The sequence below is a fragment of the Sminthopsis crassicaudata genome, chromosome 3, assembly GCF_048593235.1.
Source record: "Sminthopsis crassicaudata isolate SCR6 chromosome 3, ASM4859323v1, whole genome shotgun sequence".
Lineage (NCBI taxonomy): Eukaryota > Metazoa > Chordata > Mammalia > Dasyuromorphia > Dasyuridae > Sminthopsis > Sminthopsis crassicaudata.
The window spans coordinates 602416727-602428088 of NC_133619.1; the positions used below are offsets into that span (position 1 = coordinate 602416727).

Consider the following 11362-nt stretch of genomic DNA (forward strand, 5'->3'; position numbering starts at 1 on the left):
GTGTCAGTGGACAGTGAGGGGTTTGGCATTCTAAGTTCAAGTCTGGCCTCAACTCTGGCTATGTGGCTCTGGACAAGTCACTTAACCCGGTCTGCCTGTTGCTGAAGATGGCAAACCACTCTAGTAACTTGACCAAGAAAAATCCAAATGGGGTCAAGAAGAGTTTGACATGACTAGAATGACTGAATACAAACAACTGGTGTTTGTTTTAATAGGGTGTTAGGAAACACTGGCCTCTTTTCTTGTAGGTACTGCATGAAGGAACAAATCCCTGGTACCTCCTTCTGGGTACCAGTTGCTTCCTCTATCCTAACATTCCTTATTCTATCTTACTCTTCTAGCTTGGGGCCTTCAGTTCCTAACCTTGGCAGGATTATTCAGCTGGGGATCACTTACACCTGTTTTCACTTAATAACTTTTGAGCTTTAACAAGGCTGGGAATGATTTTGACAAGATGGAAAAAAAGGCAAAGAACATGAAATAGAGGAAAGAGAGAATTGATTGAACAGAACAGAATCACTTCCCCCCCCCCCCCCCTGAGGCTGGGGTTAAGTGATTTGCCCAGGGTCACACAGCTAGGAAGTGTTAAGTGTCCGAGACCAAATTTGAACTCGGGTCCTCCTGAATTCAGGGCTGGTGCTCTATCCACTGCGCCACCTAGCTGCCCCCAGAATCACTCTTTAAGGGATTCTACCCATCTTGCCATTTGTCTTATTATGATTCTTTATGGCACACCTCATTAACTGCTCTATTCATCTTTCCTAAAGTCAGTTTGTCAACTAGCATTTATCAAGTATTTATGCCAGGTATTGTTCTAAGTGTTGGGGAGGCAAAGAAATGCAAACAAATAAATACAATTCTAAGAGTACAAATGGCAGAAAACAGCTTGTAAACAATTATGTACAAAGTATATACAAGATGAAGTGAGAGTAGTCTCAGAAAGAAGGAACTAAGATGAAGGACCGCTGGAAAAGTCTTTTTGAAAAGGGGGGGGGGGGGAGGACTTTAGCTGAGACCTGGAACAATGTCAGAGAAGTAAGTGGAAAGGTTTCTAGGCATGGGAGACAGTGACAATCCTTAGGGTAAGAAGGTGGAGTGCCTTGTTTAAGAACCACAAGGTGGACAGTGTCATATGCCTGGAGGTGGTAATCATGGTAAGAAAGTATGAGACTGGGATGTAGGAAGAAGCCAGGTTACAAAGAGCTTTAAAAACCAAATGAAGGGTGAAGGGTTACTGAATAAGAGGGTGAGTCAGAACTGCACTTGAAAGATGACTTTGACAGTAGAATGGACAATGACTTGAAGTGTGGAGACCAACCAGTAGTGATGAGAGCCTGCACTAACTACAGTGATGTGTCAAAGAAAGGGACATAGGTCAGCTATTTTACAAAGGCAGAACTTTTAAAGACCTTTAACAACAAATCGGATGAGGGCTCTCTGTGTGTGTGAAAATGATGACTCGAGGAAGAGAACTAATTTAGAACCTGGCTGACTCAGAGAATAATAGTACACTCAAAAGAATTAGGAAGTTAGAGTTTAGAGGGAAAGAAAATTAGTTCAACTTTGGATATGTTGAGTTTAAAATGGTTTCTTAATATACATTTCAAGATGTTCAATAGGCTATTAGAGATGTGTGTTGGAAGCTTAGGACTGTACAAGTAGAACTGATATCTTGTCAGCACAGAAAGTCACCAAGGGAAATAGTATAATTGGAGAAAAGGGCCCAAGACAAAGTCTTGAGGGATACTGACCTTAGAAAGCATGACTTGGATGAAGATGCATAGGAGCAGAAGAGAAGTATCAGGATAGAGTTGCATTATGAAAACCCAGAATATAACATTATTAAGGAGCAAAGGATGAATGATGTCAGTGGTCAGGAAGGATAAACATTGGCAATTAAGAAATCATTAGTGACTTTGAAGAAAAGTTTTAATTGAATACTGAGGTAAGAATATTACAAAGAGGAAAGAAACTAGGCCATCTCAATAAGATCAGTCACAAAAGGGAAAGATATGGGACAATAGAGCACATTACTGAGGATTTTTGGAGAATTTGAGGGAGACATGGGCCTGTTTGTATACAGTGGGAAAGCAGTCAGTATAACATAGACATTGAATAATTGGAGAAGTAGGGTTTATAAAGGGTGTGACCTATTAAAGACTAGATGGGATGTGATCATTCAAATATGTAGAATTTTGTTTGGTAAGACCACCTCTTTGTGTAAAATAGGGATGGAAATAGTTGCATTTGAGATATTTGAGATGAAAATGAGAGGAATGATCTATGAATGGCTTCAACAGTAAAATGAGTCAAGGTTCTCAGTTCAGAGGGTGAAAATTCTGTAAGTAAAGAGCTGAAAAGCCATTGTGGGAGTGGGATGGTGGTAATTAGGGAGATGTAAAAGGATTGCCTTGTCCTGTGAGGGCCCAGCAGCACAGATTATGTAACATAATTTGTAATGAAACCATCCAGTATCAGTTTCATGATTTTCTCCAGCTTTATTCAGTTAAGTAGGAGTGAAGGCAGCAGATGGTGTAAGTAATCCAAGTTAGGGTTTGGCAGGGCAAGATCTCTGACAGTATTAAAAAGGGGCAAAGGATTTAAGAGGACAATGTAGAGATCAACTGCTTCATAAAGGGTTGAAAGGGCAAACAGTGCAAAGTCAATAGTTGGAGAAGAACTGAGGTGGCAGATTACTTGGGGATCAATGAGGATGAAAAACAGGTAAGGATGAGGGAGAAGTTGAAAGTGTGATCAGTTAAGATAATAGAGTTCATAAATATGCATGTGTAACACAAGTAGTAAGATCAAGGGTATGATCATTTTCTGTGTGTGGCTATTGGGAAGCACATTGGGAGGTCATGGGAAATGAGTTACTGAGTTGAGTAGTTAGGGTTAATTTATTGGAATAGCAATATATATACTGGAGCCCTCTAGTTTAAGGACAAATACCTTGACTGATCGATTTGAAAACTCCTTGTTATCTAGTTTAAAGACAAATCAAATCTGATATGAGGGCTAAAAAGTACCTCAGACCTTGAGTTTACTGCTCCCTGATACTCTGGTAAATAGGGAACTGAGAAGTGGCAGAAAACACATTTCTAACAGTTTGTGGTAAGATTGTTGACATTTATTATCCAGTGACACAAAAGGACCTTGTTTGTACTAGAAACAAGTCAGGTGACGGAAGTGTTTGAAGTAATTTTGGGGTATTCTAATGATGTGCCTAAAAGATAAACCATTCAATCACATTTTTACTGCCCATCAATCAGAAAACAGGATTCTTCTACTCCATGTCCTACTTTCCCTTCTCCAGAAGTTACTAAATTGAGATTGTAGAGGACTAGGTAATCAAAGATTTAGAGGATTTAAATATAGCATGATTTGGGAAATGGGCAAAAAGGAAAACTCCTCTTTCCTTAATTAAATTCCTTGGGGGAAAAAAAAAAAGCTTGTCTCTGCACTTGCACTTTCTCAGACACTTTGAAAAATCAAATGATTTCTCAGTAGTAAATATGGTCTTTTCTTGGTCCTCTTTCATCTGGTTCTGCCTAGTTTCTTCTCTTAAATTCATCTGTTCCTCTTTGTTAGCTCATTACCCACATCACATTCACTAACTTTGATTATATCCCAGGGTTTTATCCTGGGCCTTTTCTCTTTTGGTGATCTCATCTGTTCTCAGGGGTTCCATTATCTCTATTTGGATTTTTTCCCAGCTCTGTCTTGTTTCCTAAACTATAGTTCCACATCATCAAGTGTCTTAAATTAAAATGAATATTCCATAAACTTCTCTAACCGGTCTTTGGATTTCTGAATTACCATCATCCTTCTAGTCACCTAGATTTTCAACATTTCTTAGTCAGACTCCTCAATTTGCATCTTGTGATTTCTACTTCCACAACATATTAGGCATCAGCCCCCCTTTACCCACTATATGGTCCAATTAATATTATACATCGAAGATAAGGACATCTCAAATTCTTATGTTCTACAGGTATCTCAAAACATGTTTAAGACATTACCATTTCCCTAACCCATCCCTCTTCTAAATTGCTGGAGGACACCACACGCTCATAATCATCTTGCATCTATATACACATCCAATACTTCCATCTCCTGCCTGGTCAACTTCCAAGAGTTTTTACTGGTTTTGTCTCGTCTCTGTGCACTCTAAGGTAACCTAGTGATTGCTAGTGATTTTCCTAAAGCATAGGTTTGACCACATCCCAACTCTTCAATAAACTCTCCTATTAGGATCAAATATAATCTGTATAACCTTCTTCCATAACTTCTGTAGTCTTTAGTTTGGGTTTTAGCCCAGGCCACAATGGCTCACCTTCTCTGCTCCTTACAAAAGACTATTTCATTTCCATTTTCCCACTAGCAATATCTCATACTTGACACTCTTCTTCCTCATCTCCACCTCCTGGAACTCCTACTTTTAAAGGAAAGTAGATCAGAAACCAACCACTTCCCAAAGCTGTCTTATATTAATTTTGTATATATTTTGTAAATCCTTTTACTAATACTTCTACAACTAAGCACAAATGTCAGACACCATGCTAAAAGCTAAGCATACCAAAAAAAGAGGGCAAAAAACAGTATCTAGTCAAAAGGACTTTATAGTCTGATGGGGGAAAACATGAAGACAAGATAAATTGGAGCTAATCTGTTAGAATTAAAGCTTGAGGGCAGACACTTTTAAAACTTTGTATCATCAACACTACTTAGCACAGTGCCAGATAATAGTAGGTGCTCAGTATTACTGCTCATTGCTCGAATTAGCCCACTTACCTTAACAGTCAATTCAAAAAGGAATGGCAGATTAAAGAAATTAGATAGGCAATGATTATCAGCACCACAGATCATTAATTCTCATCAAACCACTTAAAACATTTACTACCAGAGTAGCTGATCTTTCTTTGTGACATAAGAAGGCACCTAGAAGAAATCAGTGATCATAGTTTATTACCATTTAATTGCAATACACAACAAAAGTATATCAAGCTAGGGAGTGTCACATCGGGCACACAAGTAGTGGACAATGATTCCATATATAGACCAAGGCTGACCACTGAACAAGAAAATCAGCTTAATCATCATGATCAGTTTTCAGCTTTTTCATCTGGTTCTTATGACGCTCAATTTCTTTCTGCAGGCGTTGTATCTCCTTCTCGTGGTGCACAATTTCCTCCTGATGGTGTTTCCTCAGGGAAGCCAGTTGTTCTTTGCTCTTCTCTCTACAAGGACACACCACCTCCATGTTTGACCCACAGTCTCCACCCCAGATTGCCTCATCCCATAAGAGATAGCCTCAAGCACTTACACAGCAGAAGCAGGTCTGTCCCTTTTCTTGGATCTTCCTGTAGATTATTCATTTGAAAAATCTCTCCAAACTCTAAAATATCATGGTTCTTGGGTGCAGGTTAAACACAGCATGATTGCTATAGTTTTGGTTTGCTTTACCCTGTGATTTGGAGGACCCAAGAAATATCTCAAGCATTGTCCTTACTCTGGTGTCCCTTAAGGATCATTGATGGCATTGAAGTAATTCCTCCACCTTTATAAGTCACAGTCTCTCCATGTCTTATGAGATGGTCTTATGAGAAGACCTCCAAGATCTTACAAAATTTATCACCTGATGGCCAATTTTCAGTGAATGGAATTCAGTTACTGGTCCTTAGACAGTCTGTCATGAAGTACAACCTTTAAATACTTCTCTATTTGGTTTGACCTATCCAAATTTAAGCACTGTTGGAATATAAATTTATCTCCTTATCATGACAGAGAAGAGGATTATATTAACACACGGGGCATCTTTTTAAATTCTACCATGAAGGTTTCATTCTTTACACAGCCTTTATTAAGAGAATAATAGGCCCAAGAGTGACATAACATTAAATCTTAGTGTAAGTTTTGATGTAAAGAGTCTTTTAGAGGGGTAAAAGAGGAGGGTCCACTGAGAGTGAATAAAGTAGCAACCAAAAAACACTTTAAAGTGAGATTAAGAAGACTAGATCCAAAGAAGAGCAAACTCAAAAAATGGTACAAACAGAGCTTGTGTTGTTAGACTCACTGAAACACCCTGATAATCAGTTATCAGAGGACTTTAGTGGGAATTATACACACATAAAGGATATATAACCTTCACAGGCCTATGAGAAAGGGATTCTCATTAATTTTCATTTTTTTGATTTTTGATCAGTTGCTTTTTCCTTTAACACCTGACTCTTGAGCCCTGGATCTTGGAGTGGTTTGCCATCTGTTTCTCCAGTTTATTTTACAGATGAGGAAATTGAGCCAAACAGGGTTGTGACAGTCACCCAGTTAGTAAATGTCTGGGATTAGATTTGGGTTGAGAAAAATTAGCCTTCTGATTCTGTGTGGGATAGGCACAACACTCTACCTGCTGTGCCATTTAGCTGCCTCACCTAAGCCTCAGGACATGGAAATGTAGACTCTACTTGGACAGAAAACATTTGTGCATCTCAGTTTTGGGTGTTTTTTTAGGGAGGTAGGATGGAGGTCAGAAACTGGGGTCACTTTTCTAGGAAATCCAGGTAAGGAGATTCTCTCTTACCAATGTATAGTGGTAACTGTCCTGCAATTTATAGTGTTAGAGCAGGGATTCTTGACCTTTTTTTTGTCACGAATCCCTTTAGCAATTTGGTAAAGCCTTTAGATACCTTCTCAGAATATTTTTAAATGTACAAGTTTAAAAAAAGAAACAGATTTTGGTCACTAAAATATTTTTAAAGCATGCTCATGAACCGAAGATTGAAGAATCACTTCACAAAGAACTGCTAGGGTCACACACAGGTAGTATATATCAGAGGCAGGACATGAATTCCTCACTCTGAGGATAGCTCCCTCTCCATTATGTCACAAAGCTCCAGGTAAACTTTTAAAATTGTACCGTTGTCTACTAGAGGTTTTAAGCGTTAATAAATTTGCCCATGAAATTTAGTTTATCACAAAATAAATGCCTGAATGCTATGCAGAACAGATTCTTATGGCTCTAGTTAAAGAACACAGGTCTAACTCAATAGTGAGCAGGTACGGTGGGACACAGCTAGAAGTAAACTCGGGAAAAGACTCACTTCCCTTCTTTTGGGAAGAAAGGCTATGCATGGAAGTTAATTTAGCTTTAACCTTTAACCTCCGTGGGCCTCTTTCCTTGTTAGCAAAAAATTGGTCCGGCCGCTCCCCCCCATTTCTGAGTGAGCCGGTTTTCGTGCCCGAAGCGTTATCTTTTCCTAACTTACGGGGCAGTGGCTGACAGGGCGTGTAAGAAGCTGGCCAGAAGGGCCGCGGCAGGGGTGAGAATCACAAAATCTAAAGCTGGGAAGCATCTGTTCAAACCTCGGAGAGTTACGGATGAAGAAGTCTAGAGGTAATTTATTCAAGGTCACACACCTAGGAAGCAGCAGGGCCAGGATTCAAAAGCTCCTCTTTGGGTTCTATCTCCACTGCCCCCCAAATTGAATCCAGGGGCTTCCCTAGCTGGAGACCTGCAAAATGGCCAGGACCGGGAGGCCCCTATCTAGACAGCCCCGCCCTCCAAGGAGGCTCAGCCTCTGCACGGGCGGGGCGGAGGAAGTGGAGGCCAAAAGTCAGAGTGCTAGGAAAGCTGAAGGGAAAGGGTCGGGGGCTCGTCCCCACAGGCTGTCCCTCTCCGTCTCTCACCCCCACCCAATGTTACCCCTGCAAGGCCATTACTTTGTTCTCACAGGTCGGAGTAGTTACCAATCCCCCCCAGGGCAGCTTGGGCTTCAGATCGGTCTCTTCTTTCAGGTCTAGGTCTCACGAGAAGTCCCCCTCCCTCGTCCAGTGGTGATGGGATACAAGAGGGACCCCTGGGCTACCAGCTGGGCTTGGTGGTCTAGGGGGATTTGGGGGTGGCGGGTTGCCCCCGGCGGGAGGGGGGAGGGGGTATGGGTTCTGCCCTCACCGGAAGTACCGGTCCTCCTCGGCCTTCTCCCTCTGGCCGAATGCCCCGCCAGCCTCCCGGATGGCGCCGGCACTGCGGCCGACATCGTCACCTTGTTTGCTGCTGAACTGCGGAGACAAGAGGCGGAGAGAGGGGAGTGAGCGAGGCCGGGTCCAGCCGGGTCAGGCCGGACAGCTGGGGAAAGCTCGCAATACCTGGCGGGAGTACTCCAAGTTGTAGCCTCGGGCCTGCATGGTTCTGGCGCCCCACAGGCCGAGCCCGAGTCGCGTCGCTGCCACAGCCGTACACGCCATGCTCGCTGTTACAGGTAATACACCCACCGCCTCTCTACAAACGTGAGACCTTCAACGAGGTCGGGTCTACGAGTTCACGTCATTCTTCGGCGCCGCCGCGTAGCCAATACCCTGCCCAGAGGCCGGAGTGAGTGGAAGAACAGCGAATCGGGATCGGGAAAGGGCGGGATCCGGGTAGGCAACAACGACTCCTAAGTGAGAGGTGGAGCCAACTTGCAGCCAATCACGAACAAGGGCCCTGCGGACAGCGCTCGCCTGGGGAGAGTTGTTGAGAAGGGGAGAGGCTGGGACGGAAGGGGAGGGGAAAAACCGGGCGAGGCAGGCTGAGGCTGGGCGTTTGCACCAATCAGAGGGTGGAACCTCTGGGACAAGTTGGAAGTTGGGCATCTTTTTTTCTTTTTCTTTCTTTTTTTCTTCCTTTTTTTTTTTTTCCCCTGAGACAATTGGGGTTAAGTGACTTGCTCAGGGTCACACAGCCAGGAAGTGTTAAGTGTCTGAGATCTTATTTGAACTCAGGACCTCCTGACTTCGGGGCTGATGCTCTACCCACCCGGCCACCTAGCTGCTCCCACTGGGCATCTTTGTCATTTAAAAATATATTTTGATAACTTTTGTTTTTATGTTCTCCTTATTTCCAAACATTCCTTCCCTCTCACCTTCCCCAGAGAGTCATCCCTGTGGAGAGAGAAAGTCATCTCCCTTCCTTTCTCTAGCGGATAGCCCTTCAGTCCTGCAATCACGAGTTCGAATCCAACCTCAGACTCGCACTAGCTGTACGCCTGTGGACAAGTCACTTACCCTGTGTGCTTTACCTTCAAATCAAAGACTTGGAAAACTCCAAACTGCTTTGCAGAATGGTCATTCCAATTCAAATACTGATCAGCAGGGTCATAGCCATCTTTCTTCAAACTTTCCAATAGGGTTCCCATCTTTGGATGGTGGTTGTTCAGTTGTTTTTTTGTTGTGCCTCAGTTTCTCCAATGTTCTGCCTCAGTTTCCCTGATTGCAACCTCCCTTTTCTGCTCATTAGAACGGAGATAATTAGGGTTGTGGAGATCTGGCATTCCAAAAGGTAAACCTCCAGATGTCCTATCTCAGATACCTAATACCTGAGTGAGCCCAAGGAGGAGCAAGCTGCCCCTGTGGACATCTCCTACAGCAGAGCTATCCTGTCCTGAGGCCCACTATCACCTTAGTACACCCTGGAGGCTATCTTGTATTAACAGGATGACCATGACCACCGACTGATTTACTGCCATACACAATTAGCAGTGAGCATCCCCAATTTTGGGTCCTTTGCCATAAAATATCCCACATTGTCTCATTAATTTTGAGTTCATTAGAAACTTTGTCCTCTTTAAAAAGTTATAATAAAGCTTTGTCCCTTAATTTGGAAATGGTTTGAACCTGTGAATTCATTCCAGATGACTCCCTTCCTGCATAACTTTGATGTAAACTGAGATTTTTTTTTGGGGGGAAATGATATAACCTCTGGGGGGGCTGGATGTAAACTGTGTCCCCTTTGGGGAGACTCTTAAACCCTGGGAAAAGCATACCTTCCCCAGTCTAATCCTTCCCAAGTTAAGTAGTTTTATTCAATCAGAGATCTTGGTATCACCCTCCATTGAAACTGAGCTCTTTTGGGGGTGGGTCAGGGAATTTCCAGACCCTGGGAAAAGCCTTCAAACTCCCAGTCGTGGGATTTTATTCAACTGGAGATCTGTCTGATGGTCTTCTAAGGATTAGCCCAGACAGCTCCCAGCCCCAGGCCAACATTTATTTACCCATATAACCAGGGGTCTGTTAACCCACCTTTGTCAAACTCCTAATAAAGAGTTTTGCCAGCTAAGAAAGCTTCCTTCTTAGTGAACAATAAAATTTCTCTTTTGACATACAGATTGTAGGTTTGGGAATTCTTTCACATTGGACCTATGGGGACCAGAGGGGATTCCCCACCCCAATTCTTGCACCTCTTCACTACCGCTAATCTCATCATTTACACCTCATCAACTTGTATTTCATCGGTACTAAATTGTTTTCTAGAATGGCTAGACCAGTTTCACGGATTCACTAACACAAGTTAAAGTTCCTATTTACCCACAGCATTTATCATTTTCATTTTTGTTAACTTTGCCAACTTGATAGGTGTGATACAGTATTTGAACTGCTACTCCAGGGAGTCCAGGAGGTGGAGGTGAGAAGGTAGAACATTCTAGACCTGGGGGACTGCCAGTGAAAATGCCCAGAGTAGGGAGATAGTGTTATTTAAGGAAATCCAAATAGGCCAATGTCACTGAGTTGAAGAATTATGTGGGAAGAGGAGGGTGTGAGGTACAAGAAGTTTAGAAAATTGTCAGGGAGCAGGGGGAAGGAGAAATCAATCAAAGGAATCCCTATTCTTACAAGTGCAGGGACAGAATACATTTTATCTTTTTATTCTCAATGCCTCCTATGGGACCACCTGGTACACTTTTAGGGATTATTTTTTAGTTCCAAACCTGTAACTTTATCCATGCAGCAAACTTTTTGTGAAGAAGCTACATCACACAAATTTGTAGCTGTTCTCCTTTTCAGTCTTCCAGAGTTGCAGGTGGATGTGGAGGTAGTGGCACTGACAAGGCAAGTGATTTGTCTAGAGTCAAACCAGTGCCAGAGATGGGGCTCCCTCAGCCCAGATCTTCTGGTCTCACTCACAGTTTTTCAACTACTATATTAGGTTTTGTTAAGTGTAAGACTTCACAGTTTCAATAACAATTGATTATCAAACCAAATTCTTACAGTGTAGAGAGCCTGGAGCCAGGGGAAGTGGAGATGCAAAGTTTAGATAAGATAAAAGTCCCTCATGGAATTTACAGTATAATAGTCAACTAGACATAATCTTTTATCAAGCTCCTACAGTGTCCCAGGCACTTTATCCCCACTAAGTGCTGATAATAAAGATAAAAGACAATTTCTGCTCTCTAGAAGCTCCCACTTTAATGGAGGAGACATGCATAGATACATGTATAAACCCAGTGTAGACAGAATAGATTGGAGGTAATCTCAGAGGCATTAGCTTTAAGGGGATTTTTTTCAAAATGTGAGATATGAAGCTGGAATTTGAAGAAACCCAGGAGAC

General features: G+C 42.4%; 1 protein-coding gene across 1 annotated transcript; it reads right to left on the bottom strand.

Annotated features, from left to right (window-relative positions):
• Window positions 1-4951: 4951 nt before the first annotated feature.
• ATP5IF1 (ATP synthase inhibitory factor subunit 1) lies at window positions 4952-8330 on the bottom strand. The gene is made up of 3 exons (XM_074305621.1): window positions 8146-8330; window positions 7952-8058; window positions 4952-5240 (listed from the first exon to the last, which is right to left on the bottom strand). Exons 1-3 carry the CDS (start codon window positions 8242-8244, stop codon window positions 5093-5095), a joined length of 354 nt encoding a protein of 117 aa, XP_074161722.1. The 5' UTR covers window positions 8245-8330; the 3' UTR covers window positions 4952-5092.
• Window positions 8331-11362: the final 3032 nt, after the last annotated feature.